The 16,339-nt window shown below is 39.6% G+C and overlaps 1 protein-coding gene across 1 annotated transcript; it reads left to right on the forward strand.

Moving 5' to 3' along the window:
- Window positions 1–809: 809 nt before the first annotated feature.
- On the forward strand, window positions 810–3,940 carry LOC121247298 (uncharacterized protein K02A2.6-like). The gene is made up of 2 exons (XM_041145669.1): window positions 810–1,004; window positions 3,563–3,940. Exons 1-2 carry the CDS (start codon window positions 810–812, stop codon window positions 3,938–3,940), a joined length of 573 nt encoding a protein of 190 aa, XP_041001603.1.
- The last annotated feature ends 12,399 nt before the right edge of the window (window positions 3,941–16,339 follow it).

Raw genomic sequence — 16,339 nt, forward strand, 5'->3', positions numbered from 1 at the left:
GCTAAGGCGAGCAACTGTCAAGGACAAGACCCTTACTGACGTACGAGCTTTTCGGGATTACACAAAAACACTTAGAAGGTGGCAGTATTGTATGCAGAAACCCATACTTAGTTTGAAGAGTCACATCCAAAGTAGACCTGCAGAAAAGATTACGACTCGGCAGATCATATCGCCTGAATTTAGAATGTATGGTCCAACGCCACGTGGGAGACTCCACTTGAAGAGAGAATGAGGATTGGACATAAGGTAGGCCGTAAGGACGAGCAAACCATGCCTTGGCAGTTTGTCTTTGTTATCCTGCAATAGGATGATAGAGATTAGAGGACTCCTATTCGAGCAATGGAGTCAAAAGGATGTCAGAAGGACACCTGACGATCCCTTTCTATAAAAGGCTTTAGGTAAAAGCCAAAATCTCAATTTTGAGATTGTAAACACCGAGAGCCTTTGGAGTCAGATTCTTCGAATGAAGCAAGTGACTTCAAAGGAGATAAAGAAAGGAGAAGCACAACACTACTGTAATTCTAAGGCATTGAGGTAGGTTACCTTCTAAGACAGTGCCAATGAATGAGGGTAAATATTGTGTGAAGATGTTATGGAATTGTGGCATATGCATACTTTGTAATCTCCCCCCTTCTAATCATGAAATGATAAATGTTTTTACAATATGTTAATGAATAATTTTACTTAGCATTTTTTGAGATTTGAATGCATTTGTTTTTGGTGCCATCTCTATGTGAGTAATCATATCATGTATAAATCATCAAGGACAGGTTGAGAGAATCCCTAGACCATTCTTGCGATGCGTCGCCATGGGTTTCATTCAGGTAGAGAGAGTACCCATGATGATTAGGGTGGGACAGGATCGTTTGCCCTCAACTGATAGACGGGATGAAGAATCCCCTGGGCGTATCAAGTGTGGTGTCTTCAAGTTGGTTGACTGGGTAGACGTTTTCTCGGTGCAACATGTACATCTCTATGTGAGAGTTGACCTATGTTGGGGACATGTGAGTCAACGTGCACCTTGTTGTTTGGGTGTGAGTGATTCCTTGATTTCGAAAGGTGGAGCGATTCTTTCCCTGTTGGCCCATTAGGTGACGGATGTGTATGTGATGAAGATCTTTATGATAATTGTGAATGATTATGTGATTGGTGTGAAGAGTTTTACATGCCCAAGAATAGGGTGATTCCTCTCCTTGGCGACACACACACACACACACAAAGTGAGTTTTGCGCATAGGGTAATTCTTCAGAGGCTGATTTCTCACCATGCTTATATAAATTTGCTTATTGAGAGGGTGATTCCTCGCCAGGCCCTAATACATGCATTCACCCATTTCATTACATGAAAATGTTCATCCCAAATTCACAAGCATTGTTTCTCATTAGCAGTCTTGTCATAATTGCCTAACTTGCCTAACCTGCCTATGGTTTTGGTTTCATAACCATAGACTTTGATGTAGAAGTAGATTTAGGAGTGATACCTGAGGAGGAAGAGCTAACCTAGCATGAGCAATAGGTGTGTAGGCTTTTTTTTGTTGTAGAACCTGTCCACTCATGGGAGATATATTTATAATTATTAGTCAAGCGACCATATATGTTTAGTTGACCTTATTTTGGGTGTATGAATCAAAACAACTGGACATGTATATGATTATTTAAGGAATGAAGTGACTTGAGGATATTGTGTGTATATATGGTTTGTAGACTTATGGTACTATAACGTTTAACTTTCAGACTAAACCTTTACTTTTTCCCTACAAGTCAAATCTATATTTCCTTGCATGTGCACTTCTTAGTGAACATTGCACACTTAACCCTACTTGAACCTTGGGTGTTGCCATCTGGTTGGCACCCTTGGCACGATAAATCCTTGCCAGGTCTTTTACTGAGGATGAGGTCATACGCATAAGCCCTCAGGCTTTTAACCAAGCTTTTCGGGATTACACGGAAACACTTAGAAGGTGGCAGTGTCCTACGCTTGAAGAGTCACATCCAGAGTGGGCTTGTATAAAAGAATATGACTCGACAGATCATATCGTATGAACCTAGAAGGTATGGTCCAAAGCCACGTGGGAGACCTTCACTCGAAGAGAGATTGAGGATTGGATAAAAGGCAGGCTGTAAGGACAAGTGAACCATGCCCTCTACCAGTCTGTCTTTGTCATCCTGTAGTAGGACGATAGAGACTAGAGGACTCCTATTTGAGCACGTTTGGATTCAGAAGGATGTTAGCAGGATACCTGACGACCCCATTCTATAGAAGGCTTAAGGTAAAAGCCAAAATCTCAATTTTGAAGTAACTTGATTTCTTTGTCGCCTTTGAAGTCACTTGCTTTCTTTGAAGGATCCAACTCCGAGGTTTCTCAAGCGTTTATGATCTCAAAAGTGAGATTTTGGCTTTTACCTTAAGCCTTCTATAGAACGGGATCACCAGGTGTCCTTCTGACTCCAGATGTGCTCGAATAGGAGTCCTGTAGTCTCTATCGTCTTACTGCCATATGATAGAGATAGATTGGTAGGGCATGGTTCGCTCATCTTTACGGCCTGCCTTATGTCCAATCACTAATATCTCTTCGAGTAAGGGTCTCCCATGTGGCGTTGGGCCATACCTTTTGGGTTCAAATGATATGATCTGTCAAGTTGTAATCTTTTTTGTAGACTCACTTCGGATGTGACTCTTCATATGGAGTTTGGACTTTTGCATACAACACTGTCCCCTTAACCTCGTTTTTCTTCTTTGTACGTTGGGTGGCTTTTCCAGCTCGCCTAAAATAAGGTGAAAAGTTCTTTATCACCTTTAGGGGTGTAACCGGTTTTATTTTGGATAAAACTTAGAACCGAACCAGTATGCATTTTCAAAAACTGATTATTACCCTCCTAAATCGATACCTCCAGTTTTATTGGTTCCGGTCCGGTTTTAATAGTATTAGTATTAGGGCATAAAATGTAATTTATATACTAATATACATTATTATACTAATATATACTAATTAATTAAAGTGAAATGTAATTAATATACTAATGTATTATGTATTTATAAAAAAGAATATGTTAAGAATTTATTAGGCCATAAAATGTTATTAATATATATATAATGTTTAAAGCATATGATCAAATCAATTTTCGTGTTTAAGATTATAATTTTATGTTATAAATTATAATAACATTATCTTATATATAATTATAATTTATATTATTATATATAAAAATCATATATAATATAAAAATATTATATATAATATTATAAAGCATAGAACCAGAACCGGACCGGTATTGGACTGTTTTGGAACTGGATCGGTATCGGACTGTTTTGGAACTAAGGGAACAGGTTCTGAACCGGATCAGTTCCACTAGTTCGGGCTGGTTTTGAGGTGCATCTTGCTACACTCTAATCGAAGGAGGCCTATATCGAAGGGGCCATTCGGCGCCTCTTTTGAGGTGCATGTCCTCAGAAGAAGCGCAATACATATTGGTAGAAATACATGAAGGGATTTGCAAGAATCACTCAGGGGGACATGCGTTTGTTGGAAAGGTAATGAAAGTAGACTATTACTGGCCATAGGCCCTGTGGGATGCCAAGGACTACATGCAGAAGTGTCGAAAGTGCCAGGAATACTCCAGGATGCCCCATTGCTTGCCAAAGGAATTGATGTTGATCTATTCACCTTGGTCCTTCGCCCAATGGGGAATCGACTTGGTCGGTCCACTTCCCCCGGGCAAAGGAGGAGTCAAGTTTGTAGTGGTGGCTGTGTACTACTTCACCAAGTGGGTTGAAGCCGAGGCCTTAGCAACCATCACAACGAGCAACATCATGCGGTTTCTATGGAGGTTGGTAGTTTGCAAGTTTGGTGTCCCGCGCACCATCATATCGGATAACGGGAGGCAGTTCGATTCCGAACACTACTGCAATTGGTGCAGGGAATTGGGGGTCGAGTTTTGATACTTGTCCCCAGGACATCCTTAGTTGAACGGGCAAGTTGAGGTGACCAACAAAATGCTGATAGGAATGCTCAAGAAGCAGCTCGACGACAGGAAGGGGGCATGGGCAGAAGAACTCCCTGCAGTCCTGTGGGCCTACCGGGTCATGGTGAAAACACCGACGGGGGAAACGCCCTTTACCCTCACATACGGCCATGAGGAGATGCCGCCCGTAGAGATCGGAATCCCCACCTACAGAGTACAGCACTTCGAACAAGAGTCTAATGATAGGCAGCTAGAAGAACAACTTGACTTATTAGAAGAAGTCCGACTAGAAGCTGAGATAAGAACTGTAGCCAACAAAAGAGGGCCGAGAGATGCTTTAACAAGCGCGTGTGTCTGAGAACATTCAAGGTTGGAGATCTCGTGCTCAAAGAATAACAACACGGGACGAGGGGAAGCTAGGCCCCCGATGGGAGGGCCCTAATGTGGTCGTCGCCACAAATCGCTTGGGCTCTTACCACCTTTGGGACTCCCAAGGAAACGAGCTGCTGCACTCATGGAACATCGAGCATGTACAGAAATATTATTGCTAAATTGGTTTATTGTCATAAATTTATATGTTCTCATGCACCCATTGGGGGCCCTAATAAAAGAAGTTTTTGTATTTAAATGGCCAATTTCATGAACATAACATAACCTGCCAAGCTAACTCCCCTCCGATCAAATCAACAATCTCCATCAGCAAAGTCAACTTCACCAAACGGGAACTCCATCAACAATTTACCTCCCCACGAGGTAAAAAGAGAAAGGTAGGCCTAAAAGGTTGACTTATCCCTCTCACGAAGGAGTGCGGTTCGGTCTTTGACCACTCGAAGACAAAGGTTTACCTTCCTTGTTAAGCATCAACAGGCGGGAGTGGGTCCAGTAACAAGCAGCCCGACCGACTTACCTCCTTGCGGGATACTATAGGGAAATGTAGGCCTAAAGGTTACCTTATCCCTTCCACGGTGGAGAGTGGGATCAGCCTCATGGCTACCTGAATAACTTACCCTGGCCTCTGCTGCGATGAAGTGTAGGATCAGCACCAGCCTGACCCAAATTTACCTTTCCCTGTGATGTCAATGGGCGGGAGCGGGTCCAGAACAAACTGCCCGAACAACCTACTTCCCCACGAATGATGATAGGTGAGCAGGTGGCTCAACCTCCTTGTCTGGGAGAGTGGGACCAACCCCATGGCGGCCCAAATAACTTACACCGACCCCCATCACGACTAAGGAGCGGATCAGCCACATCGCTGCCTGAATTACCTCCCTGCGGGGCGACAGAGGGAAATGTAGGCCTAAAGGTTGCCTTATCCTTCTTGTGGCGGAGTGTGGGTCAGTCATCGGCTACCTGAAGGAAAAATGTTTTACCTTCCTTGTAAGCATCAACAGGAGGGAGTAGGTCCAGTAATAGATTGCCTGAACGACTTACCTCCCTACGAGATACCATAGGAAAATGTAGGCCTAATGGTTGCCTTATCCCTCCTACAGTGGAGAGTGGGATCTGCCTCACGGTTACTCGAATAACTTATCCCTGCCCCCACTATGAAAAAGTGTGGGATCAGCGCCAACCTAACCCAAACTTACCATTTCCTGCAGTGTCAACAGGCGAGAGCGGGTCCAGAATAGACTGCCTGAACAACATACCTCCCGCAGGGGACAAAGGGATGAGATGAGCCAAAGGCCGTTTTGTTCTTCTCATGAAGGAGTGCGAGTTCAGCCCTAAGGTTGCTCGAATGCTTACTCTGACCCCACCGAGGCCAAAAAATAAATTTTAAATGGGTTGATTTCGTGTTAAGCGGTTTGACCCATTTATAAATCGTGTATTAACGGATCAACCCATTTTGACCCAAACCCATTAACATAAAACCCAAACCCACTAATTTCGTGTCGTGTTCGTATTAGATTCACAGATCGTGTGATGTATTGCCACTCCTACATGAAAGAAAAAATAGGGGGAGAGAGAAAGAGAAATCGAGAGAGTGCTAGACCGAAAGACAGGCACGAAGAATGAATTTGAAAGCCAAAATAAGCTTTCCATATGTAGAGGAGCAGAAAACCAAAAGTTTGAAAGTAAAGTAGTGCGACAGAGGCTTACCTAGAAAACATGGATTTGACAGAGGTGACAGGTAAGTACCTTAGTTTGCTGTGAGTGGGTTGGTTGGAAAATTAATGGGTGTCTCGGGTTGTTTAGTTTCACGCTGGGTTGTTATGCTTTGAGATTGCAGGGAGAAAGGAGATATATGGTTGCATTTGGGTAGTGAGGTGTATTCTCAGGTATTTTGTGAATAGTGGTGAAAAGTATTGAAAAAGTAATAATAGAATATTGAATAGTAATGAATAGTAGTAAAAAATAGATAAATAATAATAAAATAATGAATAGTAGTGAGGTATTCTCATAATACCTGAGCATACCTGAGTACCCAAACTAGGAAATTTTTATGGTTGTTAAACTTGAACTCAATCATTGACTCATGTAGGGTGATGACTGATGAGCCAATCATGATCACGAGAAATGAGGAAACATGATATATAGGGTTGGTCTTTTTTTTTTTTTTTTTTTTTTTTTTTTTTTTTTTTTTAATTTTATGTGAGAGTTTGAAACTGTAAGAATGTTGTGCATGAAGAGAATTGTAGGTGTAATCAGTTGGCTGAATCTACTTGATATGAGATAAACATGTCAAATTTATTCAATGGATGACTAAGATTTTAAGAAAGGGAATAGTTCCCTATGGAAGTTGGTAGTTCATTTAAAATAGAATTCAAATTCAAAGTGATTGAGATGTAGAAGATCTCAATCAATGATGATTTAAAGATGAGGAAGAATCTAAATTGATAATTTAAATACGTTTATAGCTAAAAATAATAATCATCCAAATTAAAGTAATTATGATAATATTAAAATTAAATAAATAGATTAAAACTATTTTATGCCCTAATTTGAGGATCCATATGTTACAGTGTTGCTCGCCCATTTGTGGGACTAGTTGTACTCTATAGCACCTGCTACTATTTTTCACCCAACCAATGGAGCGACTTCTTGTCTTTTCCTTCCACTCACACTTGATTGGTGGTCTATCCACATGCACTAGCGTGGTCCTCACATCCTCCATTCCTTACAAGGAATTTCATCCTTGAAATTTGGTGAGGGTTCTCACTTGATCTAGCCTTCCAAGGGAGAAGATCTAGATAGGGGATCTGTCGATGCCTCCGGTTGCCTTTGACTGAAAAGGGGGCTTGCCCTCTTCTGGATCCATAGACTAACCTTCACCTTTTGAGATTGAGACTTGAGATGACTCCTCATGCCTCCTCTGTCTGGGTTGCCTACCGGTTGTGCTCTCTCGTATTCTCATTCCTCCACTAGGTTTGGAATTATAGGATGTTGGTGAATCCTCACCCTTTTCATTTTCTTTTGCTCATCACGCTCTACACCACTTGTTTCTCACCTTAAGGTGCCCTAGTTGTACCATTATGGTCCAACATCTCCGTTATTAGGGCTTTTGCCCTATCAGAACTCTCTTCGTCTCGATGGCATTCCTCCTCTGCTTGTCAGTGTTTGACTTCCAATCTTGCTCCTAGCGTCGTTCCTCCAAGAATCGTTGCATTATCTCAAGAGGTATGGCTGCCCTTCATGCGGTTATTTTCTCTCGCACCACGGTTATGTTTCCAAGGGCTCTAAGTGTTATGGTTCGAAGGGGTAAACTAAAGGCTTACTTATAGCTTTACTCTTGCATTTGATTTGACTATCTTACCGTAGCCTCGAGCATTACAATGCACTCATTACGGCTCGAATAAATATTGGAACTGTTCCCATGTGACCGCTCACTTTCGCAAGTAAACTCTTCTTTTCTCACATCTCCCTGTTGTAACTTTACTAAGGGTACGACCTTAGCTTGCAATATCTACTCCTTCCAGTCTACGATTCGTATTGGTCTTTCTATATAAGTGAGATTCGATTTCAGTGGAACTAGATCCGAATTAATTAGTCGTGGTTGCTGATTCTTGAAACTTTTCCTCAACGAGAAAATGTGGAATGCATTGTGAATCTCTTCGTATTTCGTTGGTAATGAAACTCGATACGCTACTGGGCCTACTCTTTTCATTACTTGGTACGGTCCAACATACCTTGGGCTTAATTTCCCCTTTAGCCCAAATCTTTTAACTCCCTTCATAGTTGATACCTTGAGATACAGCCAATCTCCTTGATCAAAGGACTAGTAACTATTATTGTATGTAAACTCAATGAGTGGGACGTGGTTCTCCCAAGGTCTCTTAAAATCCAATACCCATGCCCTCAACATGTCCTCCAACGTTTGAATGGTCCTCTCCAACTGTCTATTGGTTTTGGGATGGTAAGCACTATTGAATTTTAGCTTAGTGCCCATCGCCGCTTGTAAACTCTTCCAAAAATGAGACGTAAATCTTGGGTCTCGGTCCGAAACTATTGTCTTACGTACTCCGAGTAACCTAACTATCTCTCTTATGTACAGCTGAGTGAGCTTGTTTTATGTCCGTAGAGGTGACGGGTAAAAAGTGGGCACTCTTGTTCAACCTATCCACGATTACCCATATGGTGTCTTTACCATTGGGAGTTCGGGGTAGCTCTACCACAAAGTCTAAGGCGATGTCTTCCCACTTTCACTCCAGAATAGGCAAGGGCTATAAATCCTTGACCAGTCTCTTATGCTCAACTTTCACCCTTTGACACGTAGCACATCTCTCTATGAAGTGAGTGATGTCCTGCTTCATTCCTTCCCACCAGAATCCTTTCCTAAGTTCTTGGTACATCTTCGTATCTCCAAGATGTGTTAAGTATGGTGAGGAATGAGCTTCTGCTAGTATTTGTTCTAACATTTCTGAATTAGCTGGAACTACTTTTCGTCCTCTATAAAATAAGGTCTCATCCTTTCCCAAACTGAAATGCATAGGTCCCCTACCTTTGTGGATGCTTCGCCAAATGTGCATCAGAGACTAAGTTACTCACACACAGATACAATTACTCACAACATAGATAGCACAAAACAAATGCATTCAAATCTCAGAAAACATAAAGTAAAAATAGTTGTAAACATAATGCAAAACATTTATTATTTCATGACGAGAAAATGGGAGATTACAAAGTATGCATATGCCAAAATTCCATAACATCGTCACACAACATTTACCCTCCATTCCTCGACATTGTCTTAGAAGTTAACCTACCTTATTGTCTTAAAAGTATGGCGGTGCTGTGCTACTCATTTCTTTGTCTTCTTTGAAGTCACCTACTTTCTTTGAAGGATTCGATTCCAAGGTCTCTCAGGTGTTTATGATCTTAAAAGTGAGATTTTGGCTTTTACCTTAAGCCTTTTATAGAACGGGATCGTCAGGTGTCCTTTTGACTCCAAACGTGCTCAAATAGGAGTCCTTTAGTCTCGATTGTCCCACTACTGGATGACAGAGATTGATTGGCAGGGCATCTTTCGCACTTCCTTATGGCCTGCCTTATGTCCAATCATTTGTCTCTCTTTGTGAAGCCAATAGGCTTTGCTTGAGATTTGGCTAAACTTGAAGCGTCGGGACATGCAACACAAGGCTACATACCCCGTTCATAACAGTTAAAGATATAATGCACCTAGCATACATTTAATAGTATGCAATATATGTAGCAAATAATTCTTTTTTTTAGCAATACTATGTACCGGATATGATATATCCCAAAATAATCATAAGCATACTTCATCATTCACATGATAGAAAATATCCAAAAGATACAATACTTGTCCAAAAGATTTGTAACGTCATAAGTGCTGGAGATGGGGCTCCAGAATTACAGTTTGAAAATAAACTAATCCAATAGATTGCTGAGCTGTCCACGTAGCTCCGCTATGATGCCCAAAATAGTGTCTAAGAAGCGGATAACTGTGGTTATTAGTTTTGAGTCATTCGTTCGCAGCCTAGTCAGCCTCGTCCAGACCTCCGGGCGCTGTCTCTCGATATTCTGACACGTGGTCTACCATTTTGAGGGGAATGGTAGTTGAGACTACCAAGTGAGATTTGATTACAAATCTTAACAAGTTAACAACCAACTTAACTAGCAATTACAGATGCATGGGTTAAAACAAAATGACATGAATGTTGATTTGAATATGAATGAGAGTGACATGACTTGGCAAATAGCATGACATAGACTGATGTGGACTGAAAACTAATGTGAATTGAAACTGAAACTGAACGTGAACTAAACATGAACCTAAACATGAACTTGGAATCTTTTTCAATCAATAAATTGGTTAATTAAACATGACATGTAGATGCTATACAAGTTCGCTTGAGCTGTGTGGCCCTGCCGATACCGCATCACGTCACAAGTATCTACATCAGCTGTGAGTACGTTAAATACTCACTACAGGTATCTGCACCTACTGTGAGTATGTAATGTATGCATCCCATAACAGGTATCTACACCTGCTATGATTGCATAATAACTGTAATTAAACTGTGGTTGGCACCACTAGCATTGTTGCCTAACTCTGCTCTGGCAACTCGTTACTTAGGTCCCATTCCTATTGATGGTACTTTGTCAACCCAGGAAATTTCACACCAGCTTAAATACTCCAGTGTGAACAATAGAGTTCCACTAGGATAATGTCCCATCCTAGCACTTGGGGCGTGATAAACATAAAAGACTATACTAACTTGAGAATACTATTTTTTGTGACATACTCTATGTGTGTCACATGAAATAAATGATCCTGTGACATATGACATGGTATAACATGACGTAACATGTACGTGTGACTAACGATATAGCATGGCATAACATATCATGTACGTGACATCTACTGGAAATAAATCATAACATTGCATAACATAACGTGTAACAGATAAGTATGTACTTGGAATACATCATGTCATGGCATAACATAAAGTTTATAATAAGCATAATAAAAATGAATGATGGTTTCTTACCACTACACATATATAAATATCTTGAAAGTAAGTTAGATGCTAGCTTATAGTGACTGTAACATAACGTATGTAAAAGTAGCTGGAAAATAGGGTGCACTAGAATGATATAATATTCTAAGGGTTAGAATATTCTACTAAACACTTAGAAGCATTAAAATCACCAACTTATGGCAAATTTACCATTCTACCCCTCTACATGTAGGAAATGAAAATTTTGTTCTTAAATTAAGGGTTTTGCATACTAATTCCAAATTCTACCAAAATTTACATTCCTCATGTAAATCTTTTCCTAATTCTAAATATGTAATCAGAAAAATTTAAAACAAAGCACAACTACATGAAACTTGCCTTGGTCGAAACTATACTAAGACTTGCTTTTTTTTTTTGCAATTCATCCAAACTTCAACTATCATGCACAAACCGATTTATGCAACATGTAAAAATCACATCCTATGTTTTAAAATCATACTAAGACCACAAAATATACACTCTATAAAAATCATAAACTCCTCATGCCAAAGTGTCAAAACACCAAATCTTAGACAAATAGAACAACTTCTTGATGTACTTGATCTAACACTTTTTCAATAAACTTCAAGGACTCCAAAAGTCCATAGACATACACTTAACATGTTTTTAAATCTGACCTAAGTGATGACCATGCTTGAACATCAACAAAAAACACAAAAACCAACATTAAACCACTCAGCATGCTCATAAGGTTCAAAATGAGCATCATGTGTTCTAGTAGGACCTTTGTGTGTTGATAATAGCAATATCAATTCCTAAGTTTAACAAAAATTTCATCACAACACCAAGGTCTCACAACATCATCCAAATTCTCGTCTAGTATGACCTTTGTGTGTTCAAACTCACTTTTCACCAATAAATACTCCACTAAAAATAAAATAAATACATCAGTAGAAACTAGACTCAAAGAGGAACAATTCATATGAAGTAAGTCTTGTGAGAATCTACTTAGGACTAGAGGGTTGGAAACACTTCTAGAAACTTTCACTCAAGTACTCTCCAAGAAAGATTGGCCAGAAACACTTCTAGAAACTTTCACTCGAGTACTCTCCAAGAAAGTGAAAAGAAAGCAACAAAAACTTGAAAGGTCTAGCATGGAAGACTTAGGACTAGAGGGCTAATGGAGGATGGATTAATGATCCTTTTATGGGGCTGTTTCAACCAAAACTAGGGGTAAAACCGTATGGTATTCAGCCTTGAAGCTGTTGTCTGACATGGTGGTTTTGGGTGGCAGTTTGGCTTCCCATCACTCACTTTATGGGATGACATTGGCAACCATAGTAAACCTAGGGCAGTGGGGGAACCTTCCTCAAGAAGCTTTGGCTTGATGGTACATTTCGGTGGGTCTTAGTGGGCCTAAATCTTTTGGGCCTCACTTTAGGGTTTAAATAGGGTATGGTTTGGGCTTTCAGTTCCAACAAATCCAAATCCAAATTTTCTTAGCTCAATAAAATCATCAAAATATAAAAGAATAAATGATGGTGTAATGACATAAATGTGAATGGTTAATAGAATGTGGAAGTGATTTAATCAAGTGATTAATCACTAAGCTAGCCAAAAATAGGGTTTGGGAAACCATTTAAGGTTTCGGCTTCCACCGAAGTTTTGAGGTTTCAATTGGATCTCATTGTTTTGGAGTTTCACTAGGGTTGAAACTCTATGTTTTTGACAGTCAACATAGTAGTCAATCTTATTGAATTGAAATATGCATTCAACCATTACAAGAGATTTAATACATTCAACAACACAATCGATATCTAGTAGTTCGTGTTCTAAATTCAATGTTATTTCAGCTTGTTGATGGGCAACACCATTCAATTATATCTTAACATGCTGTATTTTCCATTGAGCATTGCAAAGAAGATTGATGATGTCTGAAATAAGGCACTACAGTTTCCCAACAGGGGAATCACACCTCTTAATTGCATGGAAAACTTGACTAGAATCACCTTCAAAGATTATGGCGTTGAGACCCAACTCTTGGAAAAATAAAACAACAATGAGTAATCCTCTTGCTTCTACCATCACAGGATCAGTGCAAAATAATCTTGGTTGCATCAAACTTGCCAAAACAAAACCATCAGCATCTCTTATCACCACATCAACACCAATCTTGTTAAAATCAGTTCTTACTGCCACATCCCAATTTACTTTCACCTAATGTGATGGAGGTGTTTCCTATTGAATAGCAGGCAAAGGGTTTTGAGTTCCTGACCCTGCTGGCTTTGATCTTACATTGCAATAATCCTCAAGAACTTTAACCGCATTACCATAGAGCACATAGGGAGATTGCAAAGGACCTTCCTGAATTAGTGTGTTTCTTCTAAACTAGATGGATCGAGCTAGGGTGGCAAATAACACAAGATCCTCACTTGGTAATCTATAAAGCAGTGCTAAAAAACATAGAAGAAACTGGGTGCTTGAATGTTTGCCTTTTGAATAGACTTGGAACACATTAGCCATACATCCTTAGCAGAGGGACATGTCCATAAAATATGGGCTGGTATTTCATCTTCAAGCAAGCAAATAGAACAAAAAGAATTAGTAATCACCTTCCTCTTACATAAATTAACTTGAGTGGGCAATGAATTTGTGCAGGCACTCCAAATAAACTGTTTAACAACATTTGTTGTTTGTAAGGACCAAAGCCTCTTCCATAAGAGCCCTTGTGCTCCATTAGTTGAAGATTCATCATTATCTCTTGCTTGGAGTTGTTTATACAAGTGGTAAGCACTTCTCACTGAGAAATGCCTAGAGACAATTCCTTTCCATATCAGTTTATCAGTAGTAGGTAGAATACTAACAGGCAACTTCAGTATCTCCTTAACAACTTCCTCTTGAAAAATTGTTTGGAATAGATCCATATTCCACCACCTCGTGTGAGCATCAATAAGATTAGCTACCACTACATTCTCACGAAAAGTAGACACAAGAGATTGAATCCTGCATGAAGAGGCTCTATTCAACCATTTATCCTTCCATATTCTAATATGGGTGCCATCACCCACTCTCCACATAAGGCCTTCCTTAACCAAAGGAATAGAGTGAAAAAGACTTCTCCATATGTATGAGGGCCTTGGACCTAGACTAGCATGTGAAAGGGATGTGTGGGAAATATTTAGCTTTAAGTATCCTACTTGGCAATGAATCAGGAAACATTCTCAACCTCCATACATGCTTTGCTAAAAGGGCTATATTAAAACTGTGTAGGTCTTTAAACCCCAAACCCCACAAGATTTCCCTACACATAAGGATTCCTAGCTTGTCCAATGGATCTTTGACTGATTTTCTTGATGACCCCACCCGAATTTTGCAAGACATGAATGTAGTTTATAGCATAATATTTTTGGAAGTAAGAAAACACTCATACTATAGGTGGGCAGTGCCTGCAATACTGCCTTAATAAGAATCTCTTTCCCTGCTTTTGAAAGAAACTTATTTTTCCAATTATCCAGCCTCTTAATCACCCTTTCAACTATATCATTAAAGGCCCTTGTTTTGGATTTCCCAACAATAGATGGAAGGCCTAATACCTGTCTAGGTTAGTAGAAGCCTGTAAACCAGCCACCTCCATGATGTGTCTCTTTGTTATTGCCTTAGTGTTTCTGCTAGAAAATAGGGAGGTTTTGTCTTTGTTAAGCTTTTGGCCAGATGCAGCTTCATAGACACTAAGAATGTGATTCAAGTGGACCCACTCCTACATATTAGCCTGATAAAATAAGAGGCTATCATCTGCAAAAAATAGATGATTCAATCTGATCTGGCCTTGAGCAATTGGTACACTAGTCAAGCCTCTATGTTGTTCTGCAACATATAGTTGAGAACTCAAGGCTTCAGCACAGAGAATAAAAAGATATGGGGATAAAGGACAACCTTGCCTGAGGCCCCTTTCTGTTTGAAGCAATGTTGAGGAACACCATTTACCAAAACTGAAAAGGATGAGATAGAAATACATGACATAATCAACTCAACCCATTTAGCATTTAACCCCAGTTTCAACAAAAAAGCTTGAATGACCCCCATTCCACCTTGTCATAAGCCTTACTCATATATAATTTTAAAGCCATAAATCCTTTTTTCCCATGGAGTTGTGTATTCATGGTTTGAAAAGTTTCATAGGTAGCCATGATATTATCAGTGATCTATCTACCAGGTACAAAAGCACACTAGTTTGGTGAAATGAGAAAAGGCATAATAGATTTCAATCTGTTAGTAAGCATTTTTGTAATGATTTTATAAAGTACATTGCATAAGCTTATGGTTCGATATTCAGACACATTCTTTGGATTTTTGGACTTGGGAGTTAAAACCAGATATGTGTAATTGATTGTTTCAATATTTGCATGAGAGTTGAGAAATGAAAGAATAGTATGACAGGCCTCATTACCCACCACATCCCAATTGTCTTGATAGAAACAGACACTATATCCATTTGGTCCAGGGGCTTTATATGGTCCCATTTGGAAAACAATTTCTTAACATCCTCTTCTGTAAAGGCCTGAAGTAAATCTTCATTCATAGCAGAAGATACTTTAGGTGAAAGATCATGAAGACAAGCATCAATTTGAGAAGGATTAGAAGAAGTAAACAAATTCTGATAGAAATGAGTAAAAGCAAGGCCAATCTCAGCTGCCGTACTGCACTGAACTCCATCCTCATCTTCCACTTGTACAATTTTGTTTCTTTTTTGTCTTTGGCTAGCACTCAAGTGAAAAAATTTGGTGTTTCTGTCACCATTCTATAACTAGTGAACTTTGGCCCTTTGTTTCCATTTTAAGTGCAAACTCTCTTGAAGTATGGAAATTTCTTTTTGCAACTTGTTGACTTCTGATACTGAGGCTGTTGTAAGATTATTCTGAATCCTTTCAAGTTGGCACATTTCCTCCTTGAGATGCTTATTAGAAATTGGATCTTTTGAATTAGCCCATCGTCTAACAGATTTCATGCAATAAGCAAGCTTTTTAGACAGAGAGGACAGATTATTAGATACTCCACCAGATTGCAACCAAGCAATTTTAATAGCTGCACTATAATCCTCATAAGAAGCCCATTTGGCTTCAAATCTACTTGGCCTCTTCAGTGGACAAGAAGAGCCATGGTTAATGGTTATGGTCATGAGAAGGAATGATTAGAAGTAACAGCAGACAATAGCCTTATATCAACCGTGCCAAATTCCTCACACCAAGTATAAGATGCCACTGCCCTATCAAGTTTCTCCTTAGTGAAGGAAGAATCTAATATGTTATTAGACCATGTGAATTTCTCTTTAGAAAACCTTAGATTATGAAGTTGACAATCATCTAATACATCTTTAAAAAGGGCAATTTGTTTCTCACTCCTTACTGCACCCCCTCCTTATCATTGTGAAATAGGATCTCATTGAAGTCACAAAGACA

This window comes from Juglans microcarpa x Juglans regia, chromosome 1S (genome assembly GCF_004785595.1).
Source record: "Juglans microcarpa x Juglans regia isolate MS1-56 chromosome 1S, Jm3101_v1.0, whole genome shotgun sequence".
Lineage (NCBI taxonomy): Eukaryota > Viridiplantae > Streptophyta > Magnoliopsida > Fagales > Juglandaceae > Juglans > Juglans microcarpa x Juglans regia.